The sequence below is a fragment of the Sus scrofa genome, chromosome 13 (assembly GCF_000003025.6).
Source record: "Sus scrofa isolate TJ Tabasco breed Duroc chromosome 13, Sscrofa11.1, whole genome shotgun sequence".
Classification (NCBI taxonomy): Eukaryota; Metazoa; Chordata; class Mammalia; order Artiodactyla; family Suidae; genus Sus; species Sus scrofa.
Window position 1 is genome coordinate 75,311,671 of NC_010455.5, and position 21,021 is coordinate 75,332,691.

Genomic DNA, 21,021 nt, shown 5'->3' on the forward strand with positions numbered 1-21,021 from the left:
TTTTTTTCTTTTCCTTTTATATTAGCTGAAGCTATGGTTACTTCATAATATATGTAATCAAACCATCATGCTGAATGCTTTATATTTATAAAGCATGTCAATTCTTCCTTAATTAAAGTGGGAAAAAATGACTACAGTAGGCATGCACTCAGATTTAACTGAATATACCATGATTTCAGGGGTAACATAAATAGCTGCCCAGTCTTTTAACTCCCCAAAAATTATTTCTCTGCTCCTCTCCTCATGACTGAAATTCACTGAGCAGAGTGAAAGGAATTTGACCCAAGCACAGTAAGTCTGCTGCATAAGAAGAAATCACTTATTCTATCACCAGAGGATTAAAAGTACTCCAGGAAAAGTTGTAACAAGCTGCATGAAAATGTTTCAAAGTACAAATGACTTCTTCATTCTGCCTTTTTTATAAAGATAAGGAAGGTAAAGAGGAAGGTCTGGGATCTATGAGAAGAGTGGATAAGGGCAGAAGCAGGTACTACAGAGGAAAGGCAGGGGAGCTGAGGCAAGAACTATGTGCGATTCTCAGTCTTGCTGAGCTGCCTGCAGTGTAACAGAAGTGAACATTCAGCAAAGAGCTTGCCATCAGGTACTGCTGGACCAGTGGAGAGTCAAAAAATTATCCTCACAAATTCTAATGGAAAAAGGAGTGAGAAGAATTTCAAAATGCTTTAAAATATTGCAACACTTTTTATCTCTTAATCACGGAATGTTGAAACATGAAGTAAAACATAATGAACTAGTTTTAAAAAAAACTAGTTTTTAAAAAAAGATAAAATCTGAAACCAGGTGTCACTTTTTGTTGAGTATATTTAGTTTGCTTGATAAATTCTATAATATAATCAATGAAAATCATTATTTCATTCTTACCCTCCTGCCTAGCAGAGTTACAAGTACAAAATGGACACTTACTGAATGAAAACAAAGGAATGAATAAACAAATACATACACACAGCCAGGAATAGCCTAGACATCAAAAAGAGGTCAAATAGAAATGTGTGGTAGGCCCTAGTCCCCTTAAAAATTAAATAAACTGCTACAGTGAATAGAAAGAACCACATACTTTCTATATATCGACACTGTTTTGCTCATTAAAGACTAGAAGTCCTGGTATCACTTTATGGCCAGGCAGAACAATTAACCAGGAACAAACCATAACTTGTCTTTAGAAGACTTTCCCTAATCACTGAAAGTGCAGTAACAAATAACCCTAATTCAGTAAGCCATCCCATTCCACCATCTCAGGGTACCCTGGGGCTACTAATTCATCCTGGGTGGATGCTGGAAAACCCTACAAGCTTAAAGCTGCCTGATAAAATGCTGCAAATGCTTGCTCTGAACATTACTGAGCCAAAGCACCTTTGGGCTACAGCGGATATAAAATTGCTTCTTGAGAAAATCTTGGCTTTGTCTATATTTATCCCTGCCACCCACTTCTGTGCTGAAGTAGTACAGAATTTCCATCAGGGTAAAAATACCAGTTAAGCACCTAAGTACTAGGTTAACATTATATAATAGTATTAAATACTTTGGTTCTTCCCCCTAGGGTCAGCATGATAAGTCAAGTGCTCCCAACATTGTTAATATTGTTGACAAAAGGATGAAAAGGACAACTGACCATTACTCAGGTCTTGTTTTGTAACTCAGAGGAAACAAAATGTGTGTTTTAGAAAACACAGGCTAAGGGACAAGGTATCTATCCATTCCTCTGCAAATGAGTTTATTCTTGGACTGAACCAGCGAATCAGGCCAATGGAAAGTAACAATTCTTAAACCATGTGACTTCAACTCTTCAAAAGGACATCTTTAGTCCCTCATTACTGTATGGTCAATTTTTTTCAAAGGTCTCTGGCTATCCAATTTTCAATGAAACTAAAAAGCATATCTATTCACTATCTTAATCAACATTTCAAGTATATGACAACCCTAATGAGACATCTGCCTCAGAATCTGAAATCAGAAAAAGGTTTCTCCCCCAAGACACATGTATGTTTCTTCTTCTTTTTTTTTTCTTCTCCTTCTAATACTAAAATTTATCTGACTTCAGCATTGCTTGCCCAGAAGCTTAGTGTTGTTTTATGTTCAATCACAGTGAAATAATTGTTTCCTTACTGTTGGCTTTTCTTTTCCACCACCACAATGCCAAAAAAACTTTCATTTTTACTACTATTTTATTGATCTTACTATAACTGGCTTCTTTTTAGGTTCTCAAATTCTGTTGAGTATGAACCAAAGAATAAATAAAATTCAAAAATAAAACTCTGTGTAGTCATATTTTGGCAGAACTCAACTGCTCAAAGCACATAGAAATTACCATGCATAATGCCTTTTGCACACATCACTTTTTTTTTCCTTCCAGAAGTCCAGCCACTATTACAGTTTTAAACATAATAAATTATGTCTATTTACTTACCAAAATTGTAGCCAAATTTTCAGTAGGCACACAAATTAAGCTGACTCTACACAGTGCTTTAAAAACAACAACAAAACCTCGCCAAAACATTGATACTACTGCACATTGTGATACTACAGTTAAGCCTTTTTTGGCTTAGAAGACAGAATCTTTTATTATAGCTCTGTAAAGAGGATTGATATTAAGCTTTTTTAAAAAAGTTCTTCACATAGAAATATAACTATTTTTAAAAATTCATACTGCAAACCAAAGAAAGAGGCTGGTTAAATAGAATATAGTGTATCCATTTAGGGAATAATTATGCAGTCTTTTAAATGTGGATATAAATTTATAGTTACATGAAAAGTGAGATACAATATTTTGCTAAATCAAAAAATATGTTAACTTTGCTAAAGATAATGGTATTGTGACTATATAGGAAAACATCCTCAGTTTTTTGGAAAATTCATGCTGGAAATGCATGAAATTGTTGAAATATTCAACTTTAAAATATATTCACATTCAAAATTTCTATATATCTATATTTACCTAAATAGGTGACAGATACATACACATGCACAGCAAAAATGGCAAATTGTTAACATATCAATGAATTTAGGAAGTGGGCTTACTGATGTTTATTGTTCTTGTCTTTGGTACGTCCTAAATTTCATAATAAATATTTCTAGCATATGTATATCATTATCCTACTTTTTAAATATAAATATAAACTCTTTCCTGAAAGCTCAGCTGCAATTATCCAGATGTGGGTTTACATACTTCTCTTTGCATTTTATAATGTTTTTAAATTTTGTGCAGTGAACATGCATTTCACTTTTATATTCAAGAAAAAAAAATTAAGCTATTCCAAAAATGCCTTCAAATCAGAACACATCACAACATTCTTTAAAATATAGTATACAATGATACCACGCTTAATACTTAAATACTGGGTGGTTTCTCCTCTTACCTGTGATGAAGACCTCGTAGCTTACAACTTTCAGTGAGCATCATTGTCACCTGAATTTCAGAAGCTTGATCTATATAAAGAAAAAGACATTGTCATAAATAGTATGATAATATATATATGACATCAATATTTTCTGGTATTAGTATGTAACTAAATCAGATTATATGGTAAATTTTTACTAAAAGTTATTTTTACTAAAAGTTATAGATAGGTCTATTTGTAGAAGGTAGAGTCTCGCTGGCGAAGTCAACATTTACAAAAGCCATTAAGGATAAATTTGACTACATAAAAATCAGAAATCAAGTAAGGTTCCAGAAACAAAGCAGAGAAAGTAATTAATAAGTTGGAAAATATCTGCAACACATAAAGCATATAAAGGGCGAATTTCATTTTTTCCCCTTCTTTAAAGAACTCATAATGCTGTGCAGTAGAACATGACAGAACACTGTAAATCAACTCTAATAAATTTCTTAACAAAAGAACTCGGGAGTTCCCGTCGTGGCGCAGTGGTTAATGAATCCGACTAGGAACCATGAGGTTGCGGGTTCGATCCCTGCCCTTGCTCAGTGGGTTAACGATCCGGCGTTGCCATGAGCTGTGGTGTAGGTTGCAGATGCGGCTCGGATCCCGCGTTGCTGTGGCTGTGGCGTAGGCCGGTGGCTACAGCTCCGATTCAACCCCTAGCCTGGGAACATCCATATGCTGCGGGAGCGGCCCAAGAAATAGCAACAACAACAACAACAACAACAAAAGACAAAAAGAAAAAAAAAAAAAAAAGAACTCATACAATAAGAAAAAAATTGAAAAAGAGGCAAAGTATATAACATATAGTTTACTAAAAAAAAAAAAAAAGAAACACAAATAACCAGCAAATTAAACAATAAATTTCCACATCACTTCTAAGTAAAGAAATCCAAATTAAACTAGGAGATAGCATTTTCCTCACCAAACTGAAAGAGGAAAAAAAAAAAAAAATCAGCTACCTGCCAGATTGGACAAGTGAGGAAACAGGCTCATCAATACCATCTTGGGGGAAGCAACATCTAATAAAATTTAAAAATGCATATACCCTTTACCATAATCAATCCTATTACTAAAAGTCTACTCACAAAAGTTCACATATATTTACCTATATATAAAATAAACCAAGAATACTGCTCAATTTTAACAGCAAAAAAACAAAGAACAACCAAAATGCCCATCAACAGAGAGCTAGTTAAATTAGCAAGAAAGAGAAAGACAAATACCATATCATATAACTTATATCTGGAATCCAACATATGGCACAAGTAAACCTTTTCACAGAAAAGAAATTCATGGACTTGGAGAACAGACTTGTGGTTGCCAAGAGGGAAAGGGGTGGGATGGTCTGGGAATCTGGGGTTAATAGATACAAACTATTGCCTTTGGAATGGATAAGCAGTAAGATCCTGCTGTATAGCACTGGGAACTATATCTAGTCACTTACGATTGAGCATGATGGAGAATAATGCGAGAAAAAGAATGTATATATGTATGTGTGACTGGGTCACTTTGCTGTACAGCAGAAAATTGACAGAACACTGTAAACCAACAAGAAAAAATAAAAGGCATAAAAATAATGGAAAAATAAAAGGCATTCATTTAAAAAAAAGAATACAATGCAGTTACCTTAAAAAAAAAGTCAGAACTGTATGTTAGTGACAGAGGAAGATGATCTGCAAGGTATATTAAAATTTAAAAGGTGAAAAACTGGAGTTCCCATTGTGGCGCAGTGGTTAACGAATCCGACTAGGAACCATGAGGTTGAGGGTTCGATCCCTGCCCTTGCTCAGTGGGTTAAGGATCCGGCATTACTGTGAGCTGTGGTGTAGGCTGGCAGCTACAGCTCTGATTAGACCCCTAGCCCGGGAACCTCCATATGCCATGGGAGCGGCCCAAGAAATGGCAAAAAGACAACTACAACAACAAAAAAAGGTGAAAAACTATGTGTGATCAGTTATATTTCAAAAATGAACTTATGTGAAAAATCAGATATATCTCAATGCATTTTCTTCCTTACTCATGGAGTCATAAGAAATTGTTTATGGTTATTACTTTTAAAGATGGGAGAATTTACTTCTTACGCCTTTCTGTCCTGTTTATACTTTCTAACCTTACAAACACACAACTAGAAAAAAATGAACACAGGCGTTCTGACTGGAGATGATGGTATATTTTACTGTTTTCTTTTTCTTACCTCTATGTAGTTAAAAACAAACAAAAAGAATTTATATTCATAGAAAAACATTTAGTTTAAATTAATAGCCAAAATTAGTGAGGATGGAGTTCCCGTCGTGGCGCAGTGGTTAACGAATCCGACTAGGAACCAAGAGGTTGCGGGTTCGGTCCCTGCCCTTGCTCAGTGGGTTAACGATCCGGTGTTGCCGTGAGCTGTGGTGTAGGTTGCAGACGCGGCTCAGATCCTGCGTTGCTGTGGCTCTGGCGTAGGCCGGTGGCTACAGCTCCGATTCGATCCCTAGCCTGGGAACCAAAATAACAAAAAGACCAAAAAAAAAAAAAAAACAAAAAAAAACACCAAAAAAAAAAATTAGTGAGGATATTCCATTTTGTTTTCAGCTTCAGAACTCACGGTTTTGGCCTAGGTAACAAAACAAAACTAAAATTGACTTTTAGTTCAATGTTTTTGAAATAAAACATGATAAAGCAATTTACCAATATCTTTAGTCTGCATCTTCAAAAGAATCTAAAGCCATCAAATATGTGCACAAATATATAAGGATTCCCCATTTTATAGGGACCACTATCCTAATAGTATAAAAGATTTTCTCCCATTTGAAAAGAATGTTTCATTAAGTGAGTAGAGAATTTACATTAAAATTTGAAAATGAGTTTTAATTTTTTAAAAAAAATGGTTTTTAGGAATTCCCACTGTGGCACAGGGGGTTAAGAATCCAAATGTACCAGCTCGAGTCATTGCAGAAGTGTGGGTTCAATCCCTGGCCCAGTGAAAGGATCTGGTGTTGCTGCAGCTGCAGTGGAGTTCGCAGCTATGGCTTGGATTCAATTCCTGGCCCAGGAACTTCCTGGACATTTAAAAAAAAAAAAGGTTTTTAGATATCAAAAACAAAATTAAGAGCAGATCCTTTAAAGTACTTTCAAAGAAACCAATAATAAATTTGTATGTCAAGAGTTAAAAAAAAAAAAGTAATAATTTATTAAGTCATCTGATAGAAAGATGTGCAAAAAGCCAAGACCCACATCCCAGCCCTACCTAGTAAAATGCTGAACCAACAATAAAATCCTGACCACTAAACTCAGGCACCATGGTTACATATTCACTGTTTAAAAGTAGAGCAGCCCCAATCAGGCCAGCAGACAGAAAATCCAAATGAAAAAACATGACAATGGAGTTCCCGTCATGGCTCAATGGTTAATGAATCCAACTAGGAACCGTGAGGTTGCAGGTTCGATCCCTGGCCTCACTCTGTGGCTTAAGGCTCCGGTGTTGCCGTGAGCTGTGGTGTAGGTTGCAGACACTGCGCGGATCCTGCGTTGCTATGGCTCTGGTGTAGGCTGGTGGCTACAGCTCCGATTAGACCCCTAGCATGGGAATTTCCATATGCCACAGGAGCGGCCCTAGAAAAGGCAAAAAGACAAAAACAAAACAAAACAAAACAAAAACAAAACATGAAAGCAATACAAGAGATCTATGGGATAATATAATATATATGCATAATAGGGATTCCAGAAGGAGAAGAAAAAGAAAAGGGGATAAAAAATATATTTGAAGAAATTACAGCTGAAAACTTTCCAAATCTAAGAGAAACAGATATTAAGATACAGGAAGGTCATAGAGGGCCCCAAACAAGTTGAACCCAAACAGGTCCACACCAAGACATATTATAATAAAAATGGCAAATTTAGAGAGAGGATTCTAAAGGCAGCAAGATAAGTGAAACCCCATAAGGCTATAAGGCAATTTCTCTAGAGAAACACTATAGGCCAGAAGAGAGTGGCAAAATTTATTCAAAGTTCTAAAAGGGAAAAAAATTGCAGCCTAGAATATTCTACCTAGCAAGTATATCATTTAAAATACAAGGAGGAATAAAGAATTTTTCCAACAAATAAAAACTAAGAGTGCAGCAAAACTAAACCCACCCATGGCACATGGAGGTTCCCAGGCTAGGGGTCTAATTGGAGCTGTAGCTGCTGGCCTACACCAGAGCCACAGCAATGCGGGATCCAAGCCGCATCTGCGACCCATACCACTGCTCACGGCAACGCCAGATCCTTAACACAATGAGTGAGGCCCAGGATCGAACCCACAACCCCATGGTTCCTAGTCGGATTCATTAACCACTGAGCCATGATGGGAACTCCAAACCCATTCTAAAAGAAATACTGAAAGGGCTCCTCTAAATAAAAAAGAAGTAAGAAGAAATAGGATGGAGGAAATCACAATTGGAAAGCAATCACTTAAGTAAGCCAGAATACAGATGTAAAAGGAAATATATCTAATTAGATCTGTAAAAGGAATCCAGATCTAAAAGGAAAAAAAAAAAACTATTGTAAAAGTGACAATAAACAAAAGGAACAGCAAAAGGACAAACATGAAAATGTTAAAAAAAAAGGACTTCAAAATCATAAAATGTGGGGAAGGAAAGTAAGAAAATCTACTTTTTTATTTTTATTTTTTTAGAAGATGTCTGAGCCTACATGATCAGGCTAAAGCAAGCAGATATAGGAAAGGGTTAACATACTTGAAAAACAGGGCTACCACAAATCAAAACCAAGCATTCACAAAAACTAAAAAGAAGAGGACACGAGCATAAAATAAAAGGAGATCATCCAATAAAACAAAGAAAGGAACAAAGGAGAAACAGAATCAACTGGAAAAAAAAGGTTTAAAATGGCAATAAGTACACATTTATCAATAATTATCTTAAATATCAATGGAATGAATGCTCCAATCAAAGGACAAAGAGTGGCAGATTGGATTAAAAAAAAAAAGAGCCTACAATATGCTGTTTACAAGAGACTCACCTTAGGGCAAAGGACACATATAAACTGAAAGTGAGGGGATGGAAAAAGATACTTCAAGCAAACGTAAAGACAGGAAAGCAGCAGTTGCAATACTCACATCAGACCAAACAGACTTTAAAACAAAGGCCATAAAGAAAGACAAAGGACAGTATTTAATGATAAAAGGATCCATTCAAGAAGAGGACATTACAGTCGTCAAAACATATGCCCCTAATATAGAAGCACCCAAATACACACAACAAATATTAACAGACATAAAAGGAGAAACTGATGGGAATACAGTAACAGCAGGAGACTCTAACAAGCCACTCACACCAATGGAGAGATTCTCTAGACAGAAAATTAATAAGGCAACAGAGATCCTAAATGACACAATAGAAAAGATAGACTTAATTGACATTTTCAGGACACTGCATCCAAAAAAACGAGAATATACATTCTTTTCAAGTGCACATGAAACATTCTCAAGGATTGACATACTTGGGGCACATAACATACTGAGACACAAAATAACCTCAACAAACTCAAGAGTATTGAAATTATTTCAACTATCTTCTCTGACCACAATGGCATGAAACTAGAAATCAATCACAGGAAAATAAATGAGAAAAATTGTCTACACAGAGACTATACAACATGCTACTAAAAAAACAATGGGTCAACAAGGAAATCAAAAGGGAAATTAAAAAATACCTCAAACAAATGATAATGAAAACACAACCATTCAAAAATCTATGGGATGCTGCAAAGCAGTTCTTGGAGAGGAGTTCATAGCAATACAGGCCTTCCTCAGAAAAGGAAAAAAAAAATCTCAAATCAACAACTTAAGCTACCACCTAAAAGAATTAGTAAAAGAAGAACAAACAAAACCTAAAGTCAGCAGAAGGAAGGAAATCATAAAGATCAGAGAGGAAATCAATAAAATAGAGATTCAAAAAACAATAGAAAAAAAATCAATAAAACCAAGAGCTGGTTTGTTGAAAGGTTAAACAAAACTGACAAACCTCTGGCCAGACTCATCAAGAAGAGAGAAAGAACTCAAATAAACAAAATAAGAAATGAAAATGGAGAAATCTCAACAGATACTGCAGAAATACAAAAAACAAACAAACAAACCCATAAGAGAATACTATGAACAAATATATGCCAACAAATTTGACAACCTAATAGAAATGGACAGCTTTCTAGAGACATACAGCCTGCCAAAATGGAATCAAGAAGAAACAGATCAATTGAACAGACCAATCACTAGAAATGAAATTGAATATGTAATAAAAACACTCCCTACAGACAAAAGTCCAGGACCAGATGGCTTCACAAATTCTACCAAACATACAAAGAGGAACTTATCCCCATTCTTCTTAAACTTTTCCAAAAATTGAAGAAGGAACACTCCCAAAGACATTCTATGAAACCACCATGACCCTAATACCAAAACCAAAGATACTACCAAAAAAGAAAATTATAGGTCAATATTTTTTATGAATATAGGCACAAAAAGTCTCAGCAAAATTTTAGCCAACCAAATCCCACAATATATAAAGAAGATCATACACCATGACCAAGTGGGATTCATCCAAGTTCACAAGGATGGTTCAATGTATGCAAATCAATCAATTTCATACACCACATTAACAAAAGAAAAGGCAAAAACCACATGATCATCTCAATAGATACAGAAAAAGCATTTGACAAAATCCAACATCCATTCATAATGGATGGAGGGATCATACCTTAACATAATAAAAGCCATTTACAACAAACTCACAGCCAATTTAATACTCAACAGAAAAAAGCTGAAAGCCTTCCCACTAAAATCTGGGACAAGATAAGGATGCCCACTCTCACCACTTTTATTCAACAAGTATTGGAAGTCCTAGCCACAGCAATCTGACAAATAAAAGAAATAAAAGGTATCCAAATTGGAAGAGAAGAGGTAAAATTATCACTCTATGTAGATGACATTATACCATATATAGAAAACCTTAAGGACTCCACATAAAAACTACTGCAACCGATTGACGAATTCAGCAAAGTAGAAGGATGCAAGATTAAGAAATCGGTTGCATTTCTGTATATTAACAACGAAATATTAGAAAATGAAGACAAAAATACTTTTTAAAATTGCACCCCCCAAAATTAAATACCTAGGAATCAACCTGACTAAGGATGTGAAAGATTTTATATGCTGAGAACTATAAAACATTAATCAAGGAAATTAAAGAAGATTCAAAGAAATGGAAAGATATTCCATGCTCCTGGGTTGGAAGAATTAATGTCATAAAAATGGCCATACTACCAAAAGCAATCTACAGGTTCAATGCAATCCCTATCAAATTACCCATGACATTTTTCATAGAACTACAACAAACAATCCAAAAACGTATATGAAACTATAAAATACCCAGAACTGCCAAAGCAATCCTGAGGGGGAAAAAAAACAAACAAACAAGCAGGAGGCATAACTCTCCCAGACTTCAGACAATATTATAAAGCTACAGTAATTAAGACAGTGTGGTACTGGAACAAAAACAGACATATAGACCAATGGAACAGAATCGAGAACCTAGAAATAAACCTAGACACCTACGGTCAATTAATCTTTGACAAAGGAGGCAAGAATATAAAATGGGGAAGACAGTTTCTTCAGCAAGTGGTACTGGGAAAACTAGACAGCTGTATGTAAATAAATGAAACTAAACACAAAAACATTCTCTGACATCAACCATACAAATGTTTTCTTAGGTCAGTCACACAAGCCAACAGAAATAAAAAGAAATGGAATCTAGTCAAACTCACAAGCTTTTACACAGCAAAGGAAACCATAAAAAGAAAATAAAGACAATCTACAGAATGGGAGAAAATAGTTGCACGTGATACAACCAACAAGGGCTTAATCTCTAAAATATACAACTTATACAACTCAACAGCAAAAAAGCCAATAACCCAACTGAAAAATGGGCATAAGACCTGAATAGATATTTCTCCAAGGAAGATATATAGATGGCCAACAGGTATATGAAAAAATGCTCAATATCACTAATTATTAGAGAAATGCAAATCAAAACTACAATGAGGTACTACCTCACACCAGTCAGAATGGCCATCATTATACAAGTCAACAAAGAGAAAAGGGTACCTTCCTACACTGTTGGTGGGAATGTAAGTTGGTATAACCGCTATGGAAAACAGTGGAGGTACCTCAGAAAATTAAATCTATAACTACCATACGACCCAGCAATCTCACTTCCAGGCTTATATCTGGACAACACTTTCATTCAAAAAGATACATGCACCCCTATGTTCACAATAGCACTATTCACAATAGCCAAGACATGGAAACAACCATGTTTTTTTTTTGTTTTGTTTTGTTTTTTTTGTCTTTTGTCTTTTTGTTGTTGTTGTTGTTGTTGCTATTTCTTGGGCCGCTCCGGCGGCATGTGGAGGTTCCCAGGCTAGGGGTCCAATTGGAGCTGTAGCCACCAGCCTACGCCAGAGCCACAGCAACGCAGGATCCGAGCCGCGTCTGCAACCTACACCACAGCTCACGGCAACGCCGGATCGTTAACCCACTGAGCAAGGGCAGGGACCGAACCCGCAACCTCATGGTTCCTAGTGGGATTCGTTAACCACTGCGCCACGACGGGAACTCCCAAGGAAACAACCATGTTTGACAGATGAATGGATTAAGAACATGTGGTAGATGCACACAATGGAATACTATTCAGCCATAAAAAAGAACAAAATAATGCCATTTGCAGCAACACGGATGGAACTAGAAAGTCTCATACTAAGTGAAGGAAGTCAGAAAGAGAAAGACAAATACCATATAATATCACTTACATCTGGAATCTAATATATGGTACAAATGAACCTATCTACAGAAAAAAACAAACTCTTGGACTTGGAGAACAGATTTTTGGTTGCCAAGGGGAGGGGGAAAGAATGGGATGAACTGGAAATTTGGGGTTAGTAGATGGAGAGTATTGCATTTGGAGTCGATAAGCTATGAGATCCTGCTATATATATATATAGCGCAGTGAACTATATGTTCCACTTGTGATGGAACATGATGGAGGATAATGTGAGAAAATGAGTGTGTGTGTATACATATATATATGTGTGTGTGTATGAGTGTGCGTGTGTGTGTGTATACTGCAAGTTTGATCCCTGGGCTGGAACTTCCATGTGCTGTAGGCATGGCCAAAAATAAATAAATAAATAAATAAATAAATAAATAAATAAATAAATAAATAAATAAAAACAACATTCCAAAAGAATATATCTCAGAATTACTCAATCAGATGGAGTTATCTAACAATTCTGAAGCAAATACTGTGGTGAGCGCACTTCCTCTGTGTTTCTCATGCAAAAACTATGACTATATCTTTGCTAAGGACTCACTGTGCTTTCTCTTGTTTCCGTCTAGCTCAGAGAGAACATTATAATTACAGTGGTAAGACACAGAAACAAGCGAGTACAATTCAAATGTGTACAGAAAGAGAAATCTTATCTTGTGCAACAGCCCCAGTATCTGCATTGTGTTCTCTTATCACTATTATTTCCTTTTTTTCCCCTTCCAATCCTAAATCGACCCAATTCTGTACAGACAGAAACCTTTTCTGTTCATTCAAGATTCATTCAGAACAAACTGAAAACAGCCCAGTTCTAAATTATCCACAGAATATTTACAAATCCCAGAAGAAGTATTAGAAACCCAGGTTAAAGGAAATATTGAAAGGGCTTCTCTAAACCAAAAAGAAAGGAAGGAAAGGGAAGAAAAAAGAAAAGAAAAAAAAAAAAAAGAAGAAGAAGAAGAGGAAGAACTAGGACTGAGGAAACTGCAATCAGAGAGAAGTCACTCAAATAAGCCAGCATACAGATTTAATCATGAACATGCTTCAAACAAAATAAAATTAAAAAGAAAAAAATAAAAAAGAGTCATCAAAACCATAAAATGTGGGCAAGGGATGTCAGGAGGTAAATAACCTTTTTTGTTTATATGTATGTCTCTCTTCTTAATTTTAATATAGTAATGAAGTGTTTGAACTTACAGGACCATCAGGCTAAAACACACATTTATGGGAAGGGGTTAGCATACTTAAAAAACAGGGCAATCACAAGCCAAAACCAAATATTGCATTTGCAAAAAATGAAAAAAAAAAACCACTCAAGCAGATAATAACAGGAGACCATCCAACCAAAAAAAAAAAAAAAAAAAAATGGAGAACCATAGAATCAACTGGAACACGAGGTTCAAATGGCAATAAATAATCATCTATCAATTATCACCTTAAATGTCAATGGACTGAATGCCCCAATCAAAAGACACAGAGTGGCTGAGTGGATAAAAAGGCAAAACCTTCAATATGCTGCCTACAAGAAACTCACCTTAGGACAAAAGATACATATAGATTGAAAGTGAAAGGGTGGGGAAAAATATTTCACGCCAATAGACATGACAGAAAAGCAGGAGTCGCAACGCTCATATCAGACAAAATAGACTTTAAAACAAAAGGCATAAAGAAAGACAAAGAAGGACACTATTTAATGATTAAGGGATCCATCCAAGGAGAGGATGTTACTATTGTCAACATATATGCCCCAAATACAGGAGCACCCAGATACACACAACAAATATTAACAGACATAAAGGGAGATATTGATGAGAATACAATCATAGTAGGAGACCTAAATACCCCCCTCACATCAATGGACAGATCCTCTAGACAGAAAACCAATAAAGCAACAGAGATCCTAAAGGAAACAATAGAAAAGTTAGACTTAATTGATATCTTCAGGACATTACATCCAAAAAAAGCAGAATACACATTCTTCTCAAATGCTCATGGAACATTCTCAAGAATCGACCACATATTGGGACACAAAGCGAATCTCAATAAATTTAGGAGCGTAGAAATTATCTCAAGTATCTTCTCTGACCACAATGCCATGAAATTAGAAATCAACCATGGGAAAAGCAAAGAGAAAAAACCTACTCCATGGAGACTAAACAACATGCTACTAAAAAACCAATGGGTCAATGAGGAAATCAAGAAGGAAATTAAAAACTACCTTGAAACAAATGATAATGAAGACACAACCTCTCAAAATCTATGGGATGCTGCGAAAGCAGTGCTCAGAGGGAAATTTATAGCAATCCAGGCCTTTCTCAAAAAAGAAGAAAGATCCCAAATTGACAACTTAACCCTCCACCTAAACGAATTAGAAAAAGAAGAACAAAAAAGTCCTAAAGTCAGCAGAAGGAAGGAAATTATAAAGATCAAAGAAGAAATCAATAAAATAGAGACTCAAAAAACAATAGAGAAAATTAATAAAACCAAGAGCTGGTTCTTTGAAAAGGTGAACAAAATTGACAAACCCCTGGCCAGACTCACTAAAAAGAGGAGAGAAAGAACCCAAATAACCAAAATTATAAATGAAAAAGGAGAAATCACAACGGATACAGCAGAAATACAAAAAACCATAAGAGAATACTATGAACAACTGTATGGCAACAAGTTTGACAATCTGGAAGAAATGGACAATTTTCTAGAATCTTACAGCTTGCCAAAACTGAATCAAGCAGAAACAGACCAACTGAACAGACCGATCACTAGAAATGAAATTGAAGAGGTCATAAAATCACTCCCTACAAATAAAAGTCCAGGACCAGATGGCTTCACAGGTGAATTTTATCAAACATATAAAGAGGAATTGGTGCCCATCCTCCTTAAACTCTTTCAAAAGGTTGAAGAAGAAGGAATACTCCCAAAGACATTCTATGAGGCCACCATCACCCTCATTCCAAAACCAGACAGAGATACCACCAAAAAAGAAAACTATCGCCCAATATCATTGATGAATATAGATGCAAAAATTCTCAACAAAATCTTAGCCAACCGAATCCAACAACATATCAAAAAAATTATACACCATGACCAGGTTGGGTTCATCCCAGGTTCACAAGGATGGTTCAACATACGCAAATCAATCAGCATCATACACCACATTAACAAAAAAAAGGTCAAAAATCATATGATCATCTCAATAGACGCAGAAAAAGCATTTGACAAAGTCCAACATCCATTCATGATCAAGACCCTCGCCAAAGTGGGTATAGAGGGAACATTCCTGAATATAATCAAAGCCATTTATGATAAACCCACAGCAAATATAATCCTCAATGGGGAAAAACTGAAAGCCTTCTCACTCAAATCTGGAACAAGACAGGGATGCCCACTCTCACCACTGCTCTTCAACATCGTTTTGGAAGTCTTAGCCACAGCAATTAGACAAACAAAAGAAATCAAAGGCATCCATATAGGAAGAGAAGAGATCAAACTGTCACTGTATGCAGATGATATGATACTATACCTAGAAAACCCTAAGGACTCAACCCCAAAACTCCTTGAACTGATTAATAAATTCAGCAAAGTGGCAGGATATAAGATTAACATTCAGAAGTCAGTTGCATTTCTGTATACCAGCAATGAAACATTAGAAAAGGAATACAAAAAAATGATACCTTTTAAAATTGTACCTCACAAAATCAAATACCTCGGAATACACCTGACCAAAGAGGTAAAGGACCTATATGCCGAGAACTATAAAACTTTAATCAAAGAAATCAAAGAAGATGTAAAGAAATGGAAAGATATTCCATGTTCCTGGATTGGAAAAATCAATATTGTGAAAATGGCCATCCTACCCAAAGCAATCTACAGATTCAATGCAATCCCTATCAAATTACCCATGACATTGTTCACAGAACTAGAACAAACAATCCAAACATTTATATGGAACCACAAAAGACCCAGAATCGCCAAAGCAATCCTGAGAAACAAAAACCAAGCAGGAGGCATCACTCTCCCAGACTTCAAGAAATACTACAAAGCCACAGTCATCAAAACAGTGTGGTACTGGTATCAAAACAGACAGACAGACCAATGGAACAGAATAGAGAACCCAGAAATAAACCCTGACACCTATGGTCAATTAATCTTTGACAAGGGAGGCAGGAACATCAAATGGGAAAAGGAAAGTCTATTCAGCAAGCATTGCTGGGAAACCTGGACAGCTGTATGCAAAGCAATGAAACTAGAACACACCCTCACACCATGCACAAAAATAAACTCAAAATGGCTGAAAGACTTAAATATACGACAGGACACCATCAAACTCCTAGAAGAAAACATAGGCAAAACACTCTCTGACATCAACATCATGAATATTTTCTCAGGTCAGTCTCCCAAAGCAATAGAAATTAGAGCAAAAATAAACCCATGGGACCTCATCAAACTGAAAAGCTTTTGCACAGCAAAGGAAACCAAAAAGAAAACAAAAAGACAACTTACAGAATGGGAGAAAATAGTTTCAAATGATGCAACTGACAAGGGCTTAATCTCTAGAATATATAAGCAACTTATACAACTCAACAGCAAAAAAGCCAATCAATCAATGGAAAAATGGGCAAAAGACCTGAATAGACATTTCTCCAAGGAAGATATACAGATGGCCAACAAACACATGAAAAAATGCTCAACATCGCTGATTATAAGAGAAATGCAAATCAAAACTACCATGAGATACCACCTCACACCAGTCAGAATGGCCATCATTAATAAATCCACAAATAACAAGTGCTGGAGGGGCTGTGGAGAAAAGGGAACCCTCCTGCACTGCTGGTGGGAATGTAAACTGGTACAGCCACTATGGAGAACAGTTTGGAGATACCTTAGAAATCTATACATAGAACTTCCATATGACCCTGCAATCCCACTCTTGGGCATCTATCCGGACAAAGCTCTACTTAAAAGAGACACATGCACCCGCATGTTCATTGCAGCCCTATTCACAATAGCCAGGACATGGAAACAATCCAAATGTCCATCGACAGATGATTGGATTCGGAAGATGTGGTATATATACACAATGGAATACTACTCAGCCATAAAAAAGGATGACATAATGCCATTTGCAGCAACATGGATGGAACTAGAGAATCTCATACTGAGTGAAATGAGCCAGAAAGACAAAGACAAATACCATATGACATCACTTATAACTGGAATCTAATATCCAGCACAAATGAACATCTCCTCAGAAAAGAAAATCATGGACTTGGAGAAGAGACTTGTGGTTGCCTGATGGGAGGGGGAGGGAGTGGGAGGGATCGGGAGCTTGGGCTTATCAGACACAACCTAGAATAGATTTATAAGGAGATCCTGCTGAATAGCATTGAGAACTATGTCTAGATACTCATGTCGCAACAGAAGAAAGGGTGGGGGAAAAAACTGTAACTGCAATGTATACATCTAAGGATGACCTGACCCCCTTGCTGTACAGTGGGAAAATAATAAAAGAAAATCTAGTGAGACTGAACCTAAATGTCAATCTTTAAAAGTGTTGTGGGGTTAGAAGTGAATGAATAAAATAAATACTGAACAATATAGCAGGTTAAACCATTAGTTTAGAAAAGATAAAAGGTGTAAGCATGTGTTTGCATTTGTAGATCCTTAAACAAGCAATTCTGTGATATTAAAAAAAATCAAATTCCAAAGATTTTTTTGTTAGATTAGTACAACCCAACTTTTAAAAATAAGAACAAACCCTTGGGACTTTCCAAGAACTCCTTTAAGTACATTTAGAAACATAAGTTCTTATAAATTAACTTTGTAAACTTCATAAAATTGTCACCTCCTACTCATAAAACTGAATATAATTTTGCCCTCAATAACTTCATATGAAATGCTGAATTTGTTTTTCCAAAATTAATAATCTGGTTATCTCAATTTACATCAGACACTGCCAGACATTAAGCATTCTTTAAATTACCACATTTTTATTTCTCTTAAAATAAGCAAATAGGGGAGTTCCCGTCATGGCGCAGTGGTTAACAAATCCGACTAGGAACCATGAGGTTGCGGGTTCGGTCCCTGCCCTTGCTCAGTGGGTTAACGATCCGGCGTTGCCGTGAGCTGTGGTGTAGGTTGCAGACGCGGCTCGGATCCCACGTTGCTGTGGCTCTGGCGTAGGCCGGTGGCTACAGCTCTGATTCAACCCCTAGCCTGGGAACCTCCATATGCTGCGGGAGCGGCCCAAGAAATAGCAACAACAACAAAGACAAAAGACAAAAAAAAAAAAAAAAAAAAAAAAAGCAAATAGGCTTAACTAAGAATTATTCAAGTTTTTACAAATATCAATTATAAATCATTACAATTCTAGTATTTTAAAAAGTCTTGCTAGTTTACCAGTATTAGGCAACAAGCCATATAAAAAATATTCCAGTATATTTTGATAAGGAATCTCTAACTGAAAAATTTATATAAATTAATAAGTGAAAAATTAAGCATCATATTTTTCCAAAAGGAGAATATGTGAAAATAGGCATTCTGGTCATGAAAATACAAACTAGTGCTATCTTTTAGAAAACAATCTGGCAACATCTATCAAAATTTTAAATGTAAACACCTCAAATAGCAATTCCAACTATGGCTATAGGTGCAAAACTGTGCAAGATATAAATACACACACACACACATGCACTCATGCACACACATACATGCACAGATTTTCTGCAGATTATACATAACAGCAAAAAAGTGGGGGAGAGGGAATGAGAGGAAGGCAAATAGCAGCTATTCACATAAGGTATGGGAGTCACTTTTTTCTTTACAGTACTCAGTATGGGGAGGTGGGAGTGGTACTGAGACAGAGGGAAAGCTGCTAAAAATGTTCTTTGAGAGGAAAAATCAAAGAAGTTTAACCTAGGAAAAACATAATAGAGCAAAAACGCAAAAAGTAAATAAATAAATAAATAAATAAAATAATAAAATGGAGTTTCCATCGTGGCTCAGTGGTTAATGAATCCAACTAGGAACCATGAGGTTGCGGGTTTGATCCCTGGCCTGGCTCAGTGGGTTAAGGATCCAGCGTTGCCTCAGATCCCACATTGCTGTGGCTGTGGTGCAGGCCGGTGACTATAGCTCCGATTAGACCCCTAGCCTGGGAAACTCTATATCCCACAGGTGTGGCTCTAGAAAAGACAAAAATAATAATAATAATAAAAAAATAAAATAAAATAATAGAGCAAAAATGAAGTCAGTTTAACTGACTAACATCTAACAAATGTATAATGTCTTAATTTATTAGCTTCTATTTTCTATACCTTAATGAGAATAATAACACATCTAAAAAGTACATGCGCTATGGAGTTCCCGTTGTGGCTCAGTGGTTAATGAATCCGACTAGGAACCATGAGGTTGAGAGTTCGTTCCCCGGCCTTGCTCAGTGGGTTATGGATCTGGCGTTGCCGTGAGCTGTGGTGTAAGTCACAGATGCAGCTCAGATCCTGCATTGCTGTGGCTGTGGCGTAGGCCTGTGGCTACAGCTCCGATTAGACCCCTAGCCTGGGAACCTCCATATGCCGTGGGAGTGGCTCAAGAAAAGGCAAAAAGACAAAAAAAAAAAGTACATGAGCTAAATTAACATGGATTGATTTAAAGATCGAGCACACACTGAGAGTTTGAAACAGAATTTTGCTGGCATAAACCACCTTAGGAAAGTATTATGGAAAGAGCATAGGAAATAAAATCCTACCTTTAACTGTTTTTACAAATGCTTGTTTTTCTTTACTTGGATCTTTTTCATCTACTAAAACCCCATGGAAAATACGCCCAAAAGTACCTAAAAGGAAAAATAATAATTATTGAGATCATATGATAATGTCCATAAAAACTTTCTGGTGTAACATAGCTTAAACATCACAAAGGCATATGTGATCAATATTACTCCAGCCCTAGTGTAAAAAGACTCAAATCTTTGGTTTTTTTTAAGGACTACTACAAGTTCTTTGTAACTACACATATACTATATTTAAATTATTTAAGTATATGAGAATTTTTTCCTAAACTATCCTAAATAAAGTAATAATATAGCCAGGAACACTGGCACTCAGTAACATGGTATTCAAGAAGCATTTTTGAGTTTTTAGGCTCAGCTTCACAGCAATGACAAAGGAGAAAAATGGACTCTTCACATATAATTCAAAAACAGACCCTCAAAAAAATCTGCTTCCGTTAATAACTGTTTGCAACTTGGGAGAGTTCAAGTCCACCTCTTACTGTGACTGATGTACAAGCATCCCAATCACACGCATGATACATACTCATATGTATCCAAAACATTCCAAACTGAGTTATGGAAGGGGGAAAACTAATTTTCCACCAACCTGAAGAGCACAATAAAGTATTTTATTATTAATTCCTGTCCTCTTCTTTTAGCCTCCTCCCTAATCAATAACCCTGAAACTCAAATAAGAAAGCAAGGACCAGCAAGTGGGGAAGGGAAGGGTACTATCTATCAAACAGCAGTCACGTGTTAGTTCATTTAACGAACATCACTTCATCTACTCTTCTTAATTGGTCTAAGAGTAGACAACATTGTCCAAACTTATAAAAAAGGAAGAAACTGGACATGGAAGATAGTAAATGATTTCTCCAAAGTCACATAGGTAATAAATTGTGGGACTGATTTTGGAACTTGAGCACAACTCCAAAACCCATGCATAGCCCTGCTGCTAGAACCCTCACACTTTCCATTACAGAGAAAATTACTTAGA

At 36.1% G+C, this 21,021-nt stretch overlaps 1 protein-coding gene across 1 annotated transcript in view; it reads right to left on the reverse strand.

Moving 5' to 3' along the window:
• Positions 1 to 21,021, reverse strand: part of RYK (receptor-like tyrosine kinase) — a 104,833-nt gene that overhangs the window by 26,189 nt on the left and 57,623 nt on the right. The window contains 2 exon segments of the mRNA XM_021069472.1: positions 3,375 to 3,444; positions 20,001 to 20,087. Of these exon segments, the coding sequence (XP_020925131.1) occupies positions 3,375 to 3,444; positions 20,001 to 20,087 (157 nt within the window).